The sequence below is a fragment of the Chiloscyllium plagiosum genome, unplaced genomic scaffold (genome assembly GCF_037043375.1).
Source record: "Chiloscyllium plagiosum isolate Xiang-an unplaced genomic scaffold, Cpla_swu_hap1 HiC_scaffold_52, whole genome shotgun sequence".
Taxonomy (NCBI): Eukaryota; Metazoa; Chordata; class Chondrichthyes; order Orectolobiformes; family Hemiscylliidae; genus Chiloscyllium; species Chiloscyllium plagiosum.
Genome location: NW_028270190.1, coordinates 29279143 through 29295179, shown reverse-complemented (window position 1 = coordinate 29295179; position 16037 = coordinate 29279143). Strand labels below are relative to the sequence as shown.

Genomic DNA, 16037 nt, shown 5'->3' with positions numbered 1-16037 from the left:
TAAATTTGGGTAAAACAATATCTGTTGAATGAATGCAAATTTCAGATGCTAAAACCAGCTTCTATACAGGTAAAAAATGTTTTCTTGTTATTTTCATCAATCCACGCAAAATGACTTTCACAATCGATGGCATTATTATTTCTTCTAATTTCTCATCATTTATTGTCAAACTCTAATTGTTGCAAGAAACATGGTAATCAAGATTAACAACATAGCTGTGACTTTGGGGCACATGCCATCCAGTCCAAGTAACCAGAGCAGATACCTTTCCCTGAAGGGCATTCGCAAAATGCAACATTTTCCTTTTTTAGTTTAGTTTTGTTTTAATGAATATGATGACAAGAATGTCATTTGATACCTTTCCATTTCAGAAACGTTTTTTCATTCTTTTTTTAATGGTATGATTCAATTCGGGATTATTATTCGTGTAATATTAGCGCTATGTCATTGACTCGACTGAAATATTATTACTGCAGGAAGAAATTTATGTTGAGATGATGAAGGACTAAAATACAATGATTGGAAGACCGATGAGCCTGCTGTTTCAAAACCGACAGTGAAGGACGCCATCTGACTACCTTCCTAACTGTTACATCCAGGTGGGCGGTCATCTTTTCCTACACATTTCTGCATTTTCAAAATGTTTCCAATTACAGTCAGGGATAATTATTTTATTCATGGTCCGGGAGCCCTTCAAAACTCAGTTAGGTGGCTGCTCTCAGTAATTCTATTTTCTCATTAGCAGAGAAATTGGCATAATTAGAAATTTTAATGCATTCCTGATGATCTGCCTGAACTTGGATAGAGTCACCAAATATATAAATGCATTTGTGCAGGAACTCACATTCCGAAAATAAGTTGCAAAGTCCCTAAATATTTTGACAGATTCAGTAATGTATTCTCTTCTAATGGTATAACGTAAGACATTTATAACATAACACGACCACAGAAGTATGAAGCATCCAGAAATAGTGAACAGTAATATAATAGATTTCCTCCTACTCTCCATTTCTGGGTCACTGAGATTCTCACGTCTTTTCTGACCCTTCAGTGCCCTACGTACTCGACTGGCCACTAAAATATGTCTGACAGTCAGAGCATTAAAAAACATAATTAATATAATCGGGAGCAATGGATTTAAAACCTTGTTGAACAGATCGAATCCCCTCCATGTTGGCTCAGTCCAATAGCTTTTCTTAAACCTACAATTGAAGGGCACATTGTCAATTATATACCAAGGTTCATATATAAAGTAGATGGCGATATTTTTTAAACTGAACAGAAGACAGATTGTTGATAGAACCACAGCTGCCATTTTCCCTGTGCAATAATTTATTTTTAGTTTTGGGCAACAAATGGCCACAAACCGATCAAAGGAGAAGACTAACGTGAACCAGACAGAAGAATCTCTGATTGCATACCGCAGAACAGACAAGGAACTGCACACAGGAGTGATATCCAGGAAGATGTCTTCGACAATATAGGAAGATAAAATCTGCTTCATAATGGTGTTAGTTATAGTGGACAGCAGATCCATCGCTGCCATGGCAACCAGATAACGCGTGGTGCAGGAAGAGAGGCCACATGTTCCACAGGAGAGGATGACAAGCGCCAGTAAATTAACTGTGAGGGTGAATGAACAGAAGATATATTGGAAATTATTTTGCAAAGAAAGCAACAGCAAAAGTTTGACATCACATTCGAGTCGTCATCTGCTGGTGGTGATCTGCAAAGCTTAACATTTCAAAAGTGTATTTCCAAATCCAGCCTGATTGTTTTTCTTTATAAAATAGGACCTGACACTGACCATCTCATACTTTATATATATGGACGTTTGACTCGCCATTTAGATAACACAATGGAAGGATCTAAAGGTGCTGATGTCTTTGTGGCATTACCATTAAACTACGTATCAGGAGACTCAACCTCATACTCTTACCACAGATTACATCCCACATGGAAGATGGTAGAAATTGAATTTCATAAAAATTCTTAAGTTAGGAATCTAATAATGACTCTGAAACAATTTTGGGGAACAAGACCATTTAGTTCGCTAATGTAACTTAGGGAGAGAGACAGCGATCCTTGCTTGCTTTGTACAGTATCTGACTCCAAGTTGATAGCCATGGAGCCGCCGTAACGTCTCTCTGGTAACACAGGTTTGGCCAAGCAATGCTGCCTGGCAAGTTCAGTGAATGAACATAAACAAAATAAAGTAAATGATGAGAGACGAATTGACAGGGTATCAGAGTTCAGTTCTTCCTCAGGTTTGGAGACTCACCCTGCATCATACATATGACGGTTCCAGGCACGAAGTCTGGCTGGTATTGAACCAGTTCCTGTCCTACACATGAGATAGCTTACAGATGATACTGCTTGTTTAGTTCCAGTTCACTGACTCTTGGACAATAGCCAGATGTTGCTTTGCTTGTGTGGTACCAGGCTCCCTCTCCAGAATGAAACACCATTCAGGATCAGGATGTGTCGAAGAGAGAAGATGGACAGCGATATTATTGGTAAATTACGAAAAACATTGATGATTTTTATGCGTTTCAAATCTTAAATAGAACCTTGATGCTTTGCATTCAACACATGTAGATGAAATGCGAAGAAAGAGACTTGAGAACGGCGGGTAAAATAAATAATACACACGCCAGACAGAAAGACATTTCAATGAAGACATTTGCTGAAGCAAAATAATTTTATTATGCTATATGCAATCGGTTCAAAAAACAATTTAGTTCGACAAGGCAAGGCAACAATGGAAGACTTATCAACTAAACTGCATGAATTTCAATGAAAGAAGTCTGTCAAGCAAGGTGGATTAGCTCAGGACAGCGATGGGAAATGGAGCCAGGACACCAAAGCAGCTGAAAAGAAAACATGGCTGAGGGAGAGACTGAACTGACAGCTCAATATTTTTGGGGTTTGTATGAAGGAAGAATTGAAAGAGATTCAAGAGAGGTGTAAGTGGCGTTTCCATAAGGCAGTAGAGTCGAGGTATAGAGCAATGCAGCATGGAAACAGGTCTTTTGGTGCAACGTTCATGCTGAACACAGTGCCCACTCAGCTCGTTCCAGTTGACTGCATTTGTTGCATATGCCTCGAAAACCGTCCCATCCATGTACTGAGCAAAATGTTTATTTTAAAATGCTGCTAATGCATCTGCATCAAACACTGTCTCTAGCAGTTCATTCGAGATACATTCAACACTCGGAATTATTAAATTGCCCCTTAGGGCCTTGTTATATCTTTCTCTGTTCACCTTAAACCTATGCCCTTGAGTTTTCACTTCCACAGCCCGGGGAATAAAACTGTATGAATTCATGCAGTCCGTGCCTCTCGTGACATTATACACCTCAATAAGGTCCACCCTCATTCATGTGCATCCAGGAGTAAAGTACTATCCTCGCCAATCTCTCCAAATGCATCAGACCTACTAACGCTCACAACGTTCTTGTAAATGTTCTTTGCACTCGTTCCACTGTAACTATGTCTTTCCTATAACAGGGTTCACAAAACTGTGCACAATACTCCAAGTGCAGCCTCACCAACGATATATACAACTGTGATGTAACATCCCAACTCCGATACTCAATGCCTTCACCGAGGAAGGCCAGCATGCTTCATCACCCTGTCGTTCTGCGACACCGCTTTCAATGAACTATGCACTTGTACTCTTGAGTCCTGCTATTCTATAATATTCCTCAGGACATTACCATTTATTGTATAATTCCTACCTCGGTTAGACTTTCCAAGGCGCAACACCATATGCTTATCTGCACTAAATTGCATTTGCCAATTCTTAGAACCACCCCATCTGAACAAGGTCCCTCCGTAATTTTTGATAACTTTCCTCGCTGTCAACAAGATATCCTAATTTTAAACAGACTAATCATGACTTGTACATTTACACTCCGATCGTTTATCTAAATAACAGACAACAAAGATCTTGTGACACACGACCAGTCAAAAGCCTCCAGTAGTGAAACAATTAGTGACCTTGCCGTGAAACAATATGGGTGTTAGACGAAGCATTACAATTTTATTTTATCCTGGCTTTTTTGAAGACAGGTTCTAAAGACGGAGCCAACATGCAGTCTGCCAAAACCACGAGAGTAATAACTTGTTAAACTTGAGGGTTTTGTTTATAACCTGACTTACTGTGGCCAGCACTCACAGATTAAGATTGCTAAATTTTGTTTCTGTCACCTGCTTGGAGTTTCAGAAGCGTTCGAGTTTCAGTAAATGATGCCTGGCCGCTACATTCTTTGAATTGTTTCTTGATTTTTTTTTTGTTTTTTGCATCCTTCATTGAAAAATTGTCAGTAAAAATCTCTGCCAGAATTTGTCTTTTTTTGCCAAGGTTTGTATTTATGGGACGTTACTACGTTGGAACAGCATTACTATATCTATTATTCAGTTAAGTTTTCTTTTTAATACTTAACTTGTTCTAAATTCCTTTTTCTCTTGTTTGTATTTTAAGTATGGAGATCAAATACTTTTTGTGCTGCTTAACGTCTTGCAGTTTGACCACTCACATCACTTCTGGAACATGGCACTACCCATTTATCTTTAAAGTAAGAAAAATTAGGGTCGAGGCTACCTTCTTAAAATATTGCGAGAAGGCGTGGATTCGTGCGATTCGTACTAATTTGGGAGCGCTTGTTTGAATGGAAATCTATAGTTCCAAGTTAGAGATAGAATTCGTGGACTGGCAGTAGGAAGTAACTTTGCATGAGTAGATATATTGAATTTCTGATGAATAAAAATGATGTTAGTGTTTTGTTTTTCTTTCTTGGATTGAAGTTTCTTGATTTAAACAGGTTGTGCCTTATGTAGTAATGGCTCTCTCGGTTACGAATTGTTTTATGGATTGGAAGAGATGACTTCAGGAGTTTAACAAAAAGTGATCAAAGCAAAGCTGTTAGAATTGGAAGGCAAGCTGGAGTTCGGGTTGTCTGTGTCTTGATGAAAGGAAAGCTCGACATTCAAAATTGCTGGCAATGCCATTGGAAATTTTTGGAAAAGGTTCGGATTCAATTGCAGATGAAGCAGCGTGAACATGAAAAGGAAATGAAGCAGTTTGAGTGACAATACAAAAAGCGTGAACATACAAGGAGTGAAAGAGCCTTGCAGAAGAAAAGCAAAAAGTGAGTTTGAACTTCGGAACTTGACATTTAGAGAGCAAACTCGACTTGAAAGGGCAGAGGTGAAGGAAGAAGTTCGGTTTCCTGAGAAAGATAGTGACGACAAACAAACCCATTGTAGCCAATGGCCTGGATTTAAAAATGTCCACGCATTGCCTACATTTTACAAGAAAGATGTGGAAGCCTTTTCTGCTTAATTTGATAAAACGACTAAAACCGGAAATGACCTGTGACCAACTAGATATGTGCTCATTTAACTTACGTTGGTGGGTAAAGTTGTGAACGATTTGCATCACTATCAGTGCAGGTATCTTGGCAGGATGAGGAGCTGAAGAATGCTATCTTAAGTGCAGATGAGCTATGGCCAGAGGCAAAGTTTCAGGAATCTAAATCAGGAACTTGGTCAATCGTGCATTAAGTTTGAAAGGATGCACTAAATAAATTTCATAGAGAATAAGGCCACTGAAAATACATCAAACCTTTGACATTCTTAGAGAGAAGACTGTTTTGGAGGATTCCAAAATGTTTCTTCTGGGAGTAGAGAGAACGCATGTGGAAGAGCGGAGAGTTATGACTGCATGTTTTGCAGCGAAACTTCCCATTATGATTGGTTGGTTCACACATAGAAGTTTGGATACCAAGATCAGTTTCAATCTATGAGGGATCCAAATTTGGGAGAAGAAAAATGCACAGTTGGTAAGGGAAAAGCAGATCTCATTGATATTCAGGAATCCCATTATGGGGAACAGAAGTAAAAATCAAACTCTGGTGTTTTCACTGCAACAACTTAGACCAAATGAAATCACAGTGTAAGTGGATGAGAAAACAAAAAGCCTGGGAACGCTCATATAGGAAAACAGGATAAGCCAGTGAATTTCGTTGAAATGTTGAAGAAAACCACCCTCGAAGCTCACAAGCTTCACCAGAATGTAAAACCTGGTCATTGCTTGATTGACAAAAACAAAGCCAAGTATTCTTAAAAATGGCAGATATTCTTACACGTTTAAAATAGAACAAGCTGCAGTCTACCTTCTTAAAATATTTTGAGGTGGATATGATCTGCTCCATCACAGATTGAACTGAGAAATAAGAAGAGAGATCACTATGGTTGTATTGTATTTTAGACCCCTCAACAGTAAGCGGGACATTGACCAGCAATATTTCGGAAAATAACGATATTGCTGAAAAAAATAGAGTCAAATACTCTGGGAGCAAAACTTGCTAATCATAGACTTGTACTGATATTGGATGGGATGGAGTGTGGTTTTGTTTGGTGTGTTTAAGGCAACTTTCTCAATCGATGTGTCGATCATCTCATTAAAAAAGGGGAATAACTCGACATTCCTTGGGAAATAATGCAGGGCAAGTGAGTGTCGTGCTAGCAGTTTGCGCTTTGGTACCAGTGACCATAATTCTATTAATTTTTAAATAGTTGCAGAAAAGGATATACATGTTGAGTAAGATAAATTTCCAAAATAAGGCAAGGCCAGTTTTGATTTTATTAGGCAGAACTGTCAGCAGTTGTTTGCAGGAGCTTGCTCACAGGCTCAGGGACGTCTGGCAGTTGGAAGACATTTCAAAGCGAAATTACGAGGGTTCAGCATAAACACGTTATTTCTCGTGAGCACAGAAAGACATTCAGGGGGATGTAACTTTGGATGAGTAGATATATTGAATTTCAGATGAAAAGAATGGATCCACATATCAGGTACAGTCAGACGGGAAGAAGTTATTCCTGAGAGCGGTATAAGGGGTCCACACTGTACACTGAAGACATGAATCAGAAGGACAAAAAGGACGAGACATGAGATAGCTTTGACAGGTATGGTTAAAGTCGTCAAAAAATTCCACAAGAATATGAATTGGAAAAGAGCAAACTGGGAGAAAATGAACCCACTTAATTATCAATAACGCCATATATGTATGAAACGAGAGGAGATGGGTGAGATCCAGAACGAATATTTCTCCTTAATTTTCACTGTGGAGAAAGACATGGAATCTCGGGGAACTAAAGACGTGATGTCTTGGAAAGAGTTCACGTAAAGACGAGGAGGTACTACAGGTCTTAAAATGCATAAAACAAGATAAAAGCCTGTGACCAGATCAACTGTTTCCCAGGCTATTGTGGCCGAGACATTCCAAATGGGTCTTAATGTAAGTAAATGCAATGTTTTACATTTCGTTAAAAAAAAGCAGGGCAGGGCTTCCACGATTAATTTTATGACCCTGTGTAGTGTTGTCAAACCGAGAGTCCTGGGGTGCAGACACATAGTTCTTTGAAAGTGCTGGCAGAAGTGGTGAAAAAAGTGTTTCACATGCTTGCTTTCATCGTTCAGAACACTGGGCACAGGATTCAGGACTTCATTTTCCAGCTGTACAGGACATCAGTAAGGCCACATTTAAAGTTCCATGCACTAACCTGCTCGCCCTGCTGTAGGAAGAAAGAAGACTAAACAAAGCTGTTTCTGAGAGTGGGAAGATTTGAGTAGTGAGGAGACAATGGGTAGAACTGGAACTTTTTTCTCCCTGAGTGCCGACCTTATCGAAGTTGGGAAAATCGTGACGGACACAGAGATGGTTAATAGACAAGGTACTTTCCCCAGAATAGGGAAGTGCAAAACTAAAGATATAAAGTTTATGGTAAGGAGGAAAGTATTTAAAAGGGACTAGAAGTGCAACTTTGTTCCTAACAGAGGATGGTACTTACATGGAACAAAATACCAGATTTAATGGTAGACACCGCTAAAATTATATCATTTGAAAGAAATTTCGACAGGTTTTTGAATAGTGAAGATTTGAAGGGATACGAGCCAAAACACAGAAATGGGACGAGTACAGCTTCGAAAGCCTGGTACGCATGACGAGTGAATGAGATATTCGGTTTTGGTGACGCGTGATTCTATGACTTCCTGATTCCATGACTCTGTCTAGAAAACTTAAAACATCATAGAAGCAGCTGACACAATGTGGCAATTCAAGGAAAAATGGAGTACCAAATCACATACATCAATGAAAGGATTGCAGACGCTGCAATTTGTCACTTTAAAGGGCACAAATATTAAAACGTGAAATGGAGTAATTACAGAAATAAAAACAGGTCAATATACATTGAGAACATCATTGTTGAAAGGAAAAACATTTGCTCTCTGTGTAATTTTATGAAAGACAAAACTCCCAGAAATATAATAATATCTGTGTAAATGCAAATGACAATTAAAAATGAAAGATAATTCTATGCATAAATTTAAATAGCACTAAACAAAATAATTGTTCAGAACATTCACAAGTACCCAAGATCACATGATGTCCAGAATGTTTTTCTAAAATGTCTCTACAGAGGGAAACATTGCATTATCGTCTACCCGTCGAATATCTCTCGCTTAAAAATGGTGCTGGCAAAAAAATAATCATTTCTTATAAGAAAATGATGAATTTATGGGATGTATGTATCATTGGCGTTGCCAGAGATCATTGCCTGCCTCAAAATGCCCAGGGGCAAACAAATGCTATCACGACACAGAATATCTATCACAGCTAACCAAAATGGCTTGAATGCATATTGGAACGGGAGGCAGAAGATACAATTGTTGTGGTTCACGTTGGCACGAACGACATAGGCAAGAATAGGAAGGATGACCTGTTGGGGAGCTGCGCTTTTCCAGCAACACATTTTTAAGTTCTGATCTCCAGCATCTGCAGTCCTCACTTTCTCCTGTTTGGGGAGTACCAAGCACTACAAACAAAATTGAAGAACAGGTCCTCAAGGGTCATAATCTCTGAATTTATGCTCGAACCACGTGACAATTGGCATAGGGTTAAGAGAATTAGGGAAGTAAACACGTAGCAAAGACATTGGTGTGTGCAAGAGGGATTCCATTTCATGGGACATTGGCGTCAGTTTTGGAAACAGGTTGATCTGTGCCGATGGGACAGTCTCCACCTGAACCGATCTAGAACCAGTGTCCTGGCGAAAAGGATACATAGGGTTATCACGAGGACTATAAACTTGTAAGTCGGGGGAGGGGAAAAGGAAAGTAACAGGGAGTATGGAGTCAAATAGAAAGATTAGTAGCAGGTTAGCATGTGTGCAAGGTTTAAGTTCGAGGTAAACTAGGAATGAACCAGAAAGGAATGACAACTTAGGACACATTACTATATTTGATGGAAATCATGAGGATAAGAAAATTAGCATTAAGGTGCTTTACCTGAATGCTCATAGTATTCATAACAAAGTACATGAATTAGCAACACAAATCATTGCAAATGATTATGATGTGGTCGGCATCACAGCGACGTGGTTGCAGGAGGTTCAGTACTGGCAGTTAAACATCAAACGATTTACAAATTATCGAAATGACAGGGAGGTAGGCAGCGGGGCGGGATTGCCTTGTTAGTAAAGAATGAAATTATATCTATGGCACTGAATGGCATAGGGTCAGATGATATGGAATCTGTCTTGGTGGAGTCGATAAGGCAATAAAAGGGAGTTACGTACAGACCTTCCAGCAGTGATCAGGACCAGGAGTGCAAGACGAACCAGGAAATAGCTCGGGCATGGCAGAAAGGCAAGATTACCGTGATCATAGGGGACTTCAATATGCAAATGGACTGGTGAATTATGTTGCTGGTGGATCCAAAGAAAAGGAATTCATGAAATGTTTACAGGTTGGCTTTTTTCTGAACAGCTTGTGATGGAGCCCACAAGGGAGCAGGCTATTCTGCACTTACTGCTGTGTAACGAGCCAGAGTTTATAAAAAAATATTAAAGTCAGGGAACACTTAAGACGCAGCGATCATAATATGGTCGAGTTCAGTCTGCAGATTGAAAGAGAGAAGGCAAAATCGGATGTAACGGTGTTACAGTTAAAGAAAAGTAGTCACATGGGCATGAGGGAGGAACTGGCGAAAATTGACTGGAAACATTACCTAGTCGGGTACTTGGTAGTGCAACACTGACAGAAGTTTCTCGGTGTAATTGAAGATACAGTTGAGAGGTTCATTCCAAAGATTACCCAGGGAGGGATTAGACAACTATGACTGACAAAGGAAGCCAGGAGATCACAGAGAAAGAGACAGCCTACAAAATGGCCAAGAGCACTGGGAAATCAAAACATTGGGAAGACTACAAAACAAATAGAGGATAACAAAGAGAGAAATAAGGAAGTAGAGGAGCATATATGAAGTTAAGTTAGCTTGTAATATAAGAGTAAAAGTTTCTTTCAATACAAAGGAAACAGACCAGAGGCAAAAGTAGAGGTTGAGCTGCTCCAAACTGATGCAGGGACGCCAGTGATGGGAGATAAGGAAATAACTGAATAACCTAATAAATACTTTCTGTCAGTCTTCACAGTGGAAGAACTGAGTAATATCCCAACAATTTAGGAGAGGCAAGGGGCAGAGTTGAGTATGGCAGCAATTAAAAAAAAGGAAGTCATTGAAAAACTAAAAGGTCTAAAAATGCATAAGTCTCCTGGCCCGGATGGCCTCCATCCCAGAGATCTGAGGGAGGTGGCTGAAGAATTAGCTGAGGCGTTGGGTTGTAATCTTTCAAAAATCATTGGAATCAGGGAAAGTCCCAAATGATTGGGCAATTGCTGTTGTAACCCACTTGTTCAAGAAAGGATCAAGCCAAAGATGGAAAATTATAGGCCAGATCGCCAAAACTCAATTGTAGGTAAAATTCTTGAATCCATTGTTAAGGGTGAGGATTCTGAATTCTTCGAAGTGCAGGGTCGGATTAGAACAAGTCAGCATGGATTTAGTAAGTGAGGTCATGCCTTACAAGCCGGTTAGAATTCTTTGAACAGGTAACAGGTAGGTTAGACCAGGGAAACCCTGCAGATTTTATCTAAGTATAATTACAAAAGGCCTTTCGTAAGGTGCCTTTCGGGAGGCTGCTGAGTAAAGTGAGGTTCCACGGTGTTCGAGGTGAGCTATTGGCGTGGATTCAGGATTGGCTGTCTGACAGAAGGCGGAGAGTTTTGATAAAATGTTCTTTTTCAGAATGACACCTGGTGACAAGTGGTGTCGCGCAGGTTTCAATGTGGGGGCCGCAGCTGTTCACTTTATATATTAATGAACTGGGCGAAGGGATTGAGGGAATTCTGGTGAAGTTCGACGATTATACGAAGTTAAGTGGACAGACAATAGTACTGAGGAAGTAGGGAAGCTACAGAAAACCGTAGACAGTTTAGGAGAGTGGTCCAAGAAGTGGCTGATGAAATTCATTGCGAGCAAATGCGAGATCTTGCACTTCGGAAAAAAAAATAACACAGGCAAGGGCTATATTCTAAACGGTGAGAAAATTCATTAAGTCAACGTCCAAGGGGATCTCAGAGTGCTCGTAAAGGATTATCTAAAGGTTGAATTTCAGGTTGACTCCATGGTGAAGAAAGCAAATATAATGTCACTTACCTCAAGAGAGTTGGCATTTAAAAACAGTGATGTGCTACTGAGACTTATAAAGCTCTTGTTAGGCTCCATTTAGAATACTGAGCCCCACAACCCAGGAAGATCATACCCTCATTGGAGCGTGTCCAGCGGAGATCCACACGATTGATCCCTGGAATGGTATGCCTAACAGATGATGAATGATTGAGGATCCTGGGATTGTATTCATTGGAGTTTAGAAGATTGAGCTGCGATCTAACAGAAACTTACAAGACAATTCCTCGCTTAGAAATTGTGGATGCTGGGAAAATATTTCCATCAGGCGGGAATACTAGGACACTTGGGCACAGACTTAGAATTAGAGGAGGTTAATTTAGAATGGAAATGAGCAGACATTCTTCAGCCAGAGCGTGGTGGGCATGTGGAATTCATTGCCACGGAATACAGTGGAAGTTATGACGTTAAATGGCTGCAAGGCAGAGATTGAAAAATTCTTAATTCCAGAAGTAACTAAGGGATTCGGGGAGAGTGATGGCAAGTAGCGTTGAAATGCCCATCAGCCATGAATAGCGGAGTGGACTCGATGGGCCGTATGGCCTTACTTCCACTCCGACTTCTTATGGTGTTAAAACATCGGTTCGGCCCCAGTTACTACGTTTTGATCACATCTGGTTGCCATACCACAGGATGAACGTACATGCTTTGGATACAGCACAGTGTAGGCTTGATGACGGGCTCCAGCCCAAAACGTCAATTTTCTTGCTCCTCGAATGCTGCGTGACCAGCTGTGTTTTTTTTACAGCAACACACTCTGAACTCTGATCTACAGCATCTGCAGACCTCACTGTCTCCCCCTGAAAGTAATGATACCTGGACATCAGGGGTTACATTATGAAGCGGCAGCATGAAAATTAAGCTTGTTTTATTTTAAGAATGAAAGCCTAAGGGAGTGGTCTGGTTCAAGTTTTCAAGGTATTGTCAGTTTAAGACAGGGTCGGTAAAGAGAAACAATTTCCACTGTCCGTCGGTTCGGGAACTCGGGGCGTTGCCTTCCAGAAACTGGTGAATTTTTCCACCACTTTATTTCTTTGTTGTTCTTGTTTTGTTTCAGATCTTCATCATTGGCAATTCTTTGTATTCTTGCATACTTTATAATATTCAAGTGTTGCTTTTGCCCGCCAAATGTATTTGTCATCCCTGACTTGTGAATTTAATAAATTGAATAAATAGATTTTTTAAAAACAATCTCCTGTTATGAAGGTTGATCTTGGTCGTTTCCTTGAACGTTGCAGTCCATGAGTGAAATGAACACCCTTGTGTTGACAGGCAGGTAGTCCGAAGGTTTTACGTTTGGATGGTCTGCAGTCTCGACAATTACCGTAACTCAATGGTGCTCCAACGTTTTCTCAGGTTTTTGCCTCCCATTTGCCTGTTTGTAATGTCTGTCGAAAGACCCTGGACTTTTTTCTAACGCTCTCAGCATTATAGCTCATGCAATTTGTCGACATCCTGAAATTTAGGAATAATGAGTAATATTGTTGAAGGAGTTAAAAGTAGCATCAAATATTCGCACTGCTATATTTCTTTGATAAGTCTGGACTCTTGAATTTGTTCCAATGCACTAAATGAATTAGCAATATCCAAACATATTGCTAATTCATGATTCGAACATGGTGAGGATACATTCTACAATCTGGAAATGTATCAGTCGAATTTAGAGAGGATAAAAAGGCATGTTTAGCCTTATATTAAAGCATTGTACCTGTACAGGAATATTCCGGATGAGCTCTAGACCACACATTTGCAATGTTACAGAGAAATATTTTCACGTACAACGCCCTTGAAATACCCAGTAACCCCAACGGGTTCGTGACATCAATGAAAGTGACTGAAATTTGCTGATGAGGGGTATCTTTACAGACATCCTGAGCAGTAGGTTTCATTGACGCATTGAGCAGATCTGTCTGAAAATGTTTTGAAGTACTTCAGGTTAGCCTTTTGTACTGTTGTTCTTTTCACTGTTTTATTTCTATAAGCAGACAACTGGCAATCTTCCAGATAGGATGACATTTTGAAATGTTAGTCGCAATTAACATGGCAGGAGTGCAGAGTGCAGAGTTTCGATGATGTAATCAATTGTGAAATAGACAAGAGCTGTTTGTTGCGTGTTGCTGCTGTTACTTGGTTTTCAACAGGAAGATCTTACATATGACTGGATTATACGTTATGTACACGTATGCAAGTTGCCTTCCCGCTAAACAATCCTCCATCGTCTGTGAACAAACGTTGTTCTCATGATAATGCAGTGTTGTCGTTACGGGGGATATATCGACCTCCATTACCACAAAGACTCATCCACTGCCTGGCTCTGAGGTAAAGACTAAGGTTAAATCCATTTTAAAAACTGCGTGTGACCTGCGACCTCAGAGAGGTCCCCAGTTCTGATCTGCCAGATCAGTTCAAAATCTGTGGCCATGTATCTATGCGCAATGTTTAACCGGTGCTTGAGGAAGCAGGTTAATCTACACTAAAAAAAAACAAAATTTTGTCAGAGGTATGACAATTCAGAGGATAATAAGTATTTGTGCCAAAAATTTGGAAACTGCAGTCCTGGCCATTGTTCAAATATAAGTTAAAAACTAGTTGCATTTTCTGTTTGCCCAATTCAATAGACCGCAGAGTAAAATCAACATTTTACTCTTTGACATATTACCGAGCACATGACCATTGCCAACAGATATCTGCGTGTGGTGATTTATCTAAACATAATGATGTTTGACCCAACCGGGTATTCAAAAGAATGCCTTCAATGAAGAGTTATCTTTGAACTCTTAAAGTTTAGTTTAACACGATACTTCATTAACAAAACGCATTAAGAAAGTACGTTAGTGTCTTGAAGGCACAGTTTTTAAATCAATTGATTCAGTACTGTAAAGTAGACACCTCAAGACTTTCAACTAACACTAGCAGTATCACTAAGCTAATACATATTTTTTAAAGTGTATAATATTGGCAACGGGGTCAGCATTTAAGAATACGTTTTGCAGCGTATAACAAGGTCAACTCAAACAGATTTATACAATTTCAATGATTAAAGTCACTTACCAGGAAGACCGATAACACCAAGTATTGTGTATGATATTTTCCTCATATTGCGCCGTAAAGGAGTCATTTTCCATGTCAGGTAAAGCGTTTGCTGCAACCAACCTCTCTGGAGCATAATCTGAGCTAATATGCATTTGAAGCTATTATTATCTGTTGTGTAACCTCCACAGGGATTTTGAAATTGCAGAATCGTTCAACTTCATTCAAAATAGAAATCAACAATTAGATTGCAACACTGAATGCATTATCACTCGCAAAAGAATATTTTCTCCAAGAGATTTAATTGCAAAACTCAACTATAATAATGAAAGAAAGAATCCACTTGATTTTTGTTCAGCACATGAACAATAGAGTGGAAACAGAAAACAATCCCAAACCTTTATGTTGAAATATGTTTCAATTGATCATGACCATTCATTATTACAATTCAAAATTTTGGACAGAATCTCTCAGTGATGCCTCACTGATGAATTAGATGTAAGCTCTTGTGCTACATATTGGCAGTGTGCTTCCAATTAAACCTGTTGGACTATAACCTGGTGTTGTGTGATTTTTAACTTTGTACATCTCCACAAGATCGTTTTCTTTGATGGACTCAGATGAGATGCATGAAAACGGAAGCGTAACGGGACTGAAATGTCATGACTGATTGGTTGATGATTACCTTATTTTCATTTCTCCTACAGTGTAATTATTTCCGTTCGTACAACGTTACCTGACATAAAAGACAATGTTTAAAACAACATAAACGGGGTGAAAGGTGTAACTTTCTTGTAGATAATAAAATGAATATCAGTGGCAACGCATTAAGCAATTGTAATGCGAGCCAATGCTGCATTCCATCCAAATCCCTAACTACCGCGACGCCATTGTGCTCCTATGCAGCCAGGAATCCAATCATTCCTGAAGTAATATGAGCTCTGAATTAACGAACTGGAGGACAAACATTGATCACAGGCATTCGTTATAAAAATACAAGGTTATTTGTACACGTGATTCTGAAAGAAAACACATCTTTTAGGCAATGTTCTTCTGGTTACGTCAGGGGCAGGATATTATCACCATAGATGAGGCTGGTATTGACATCAGTAAGTAGGAGAAAAGCATGCAGTCTTTGAAATGTCTGGTGGTTTCCAAGTTCTTCACGTGTGATTTTACGACACTGATAGCTGTAGATTCGAGGAGAAAAAGGAAAATGGCTTCGTAATGAAAACACTTGGGCCCGTGCTGTGGGACAATGGAAAGGAGTACGAACACTCCATTCATTGAGATAGATATAATATCTGCTGTCGGTGTGTCCACCAGCCTCCATTAACTGGCACTGTCCGACTTCAGAATTTCCGAACAACTTTGGAAAAGAGGCTGCTCTGGAAGTTGTTGATCACTTTGTCA

The 16037-nt window shown here is 39.6% G+C and overlaps 1 protein-coding gene across 3 annotated transcripts; it reads right to left on the bottom strand.

Moving 5' to 3' along the window:
* Positions 1-264: 264 nt before the first annotated feature.
* Positions 265-15164, bottom strand: LOC148134902 (putative G protein-coupled receptor 139). Of its 3 annotated transcripts, none has more exons than XM_087985422.1 (3): positions 15023-15163; positions 14646-14842; positions 265-1623 (listed from the first exon to the last, which is right to left on the bottom strand). In XM_087985422.1, exons 2-3 carry the CDS (start codon positions 14758-14760, stop codon positions 728-730), a joined length of 1011 nt encoding a protein of 336 aa, XP_087841548.1. In that variant the 5' UTR covers positions 14761-14842; positions 15023-15163; the 3' UTR covers positions 265-727. The 3 variants fall into 3 exon arrangements, with proteins under 3 accessions (XP_087841548.1, XP_087841549.1, XP_087841547.1); XM_087985423.1 differs by having other exon boundaries at positions 14646-14846; positions 15024-15163; XM_087985421.1 differs by having other exon boundaries at positions 14646-15164.
* Between the last annotated feature and the right edge of the window lie 873 nt (positions 15165-16037).

What these genes read in the sequence shown, in the direction of transcription:
- LOC148134902 (XM_087985421.1), bottom strand. Translation starts at nt 14,760, where the DNA reads ATGCTCCAGAGAGGTTGGTTGCAGCAAACGCTTTACCTGACATGGAAA. An exon ending in TGGTGTTATCGGTCTTCCTG is followed by an intron (nt 1,624 to 14,645) that starts GTAAGTGACTTT and finishes TCACCCTCACAG; the next exon opens with TTAATTTACTGGCGCTTGTC.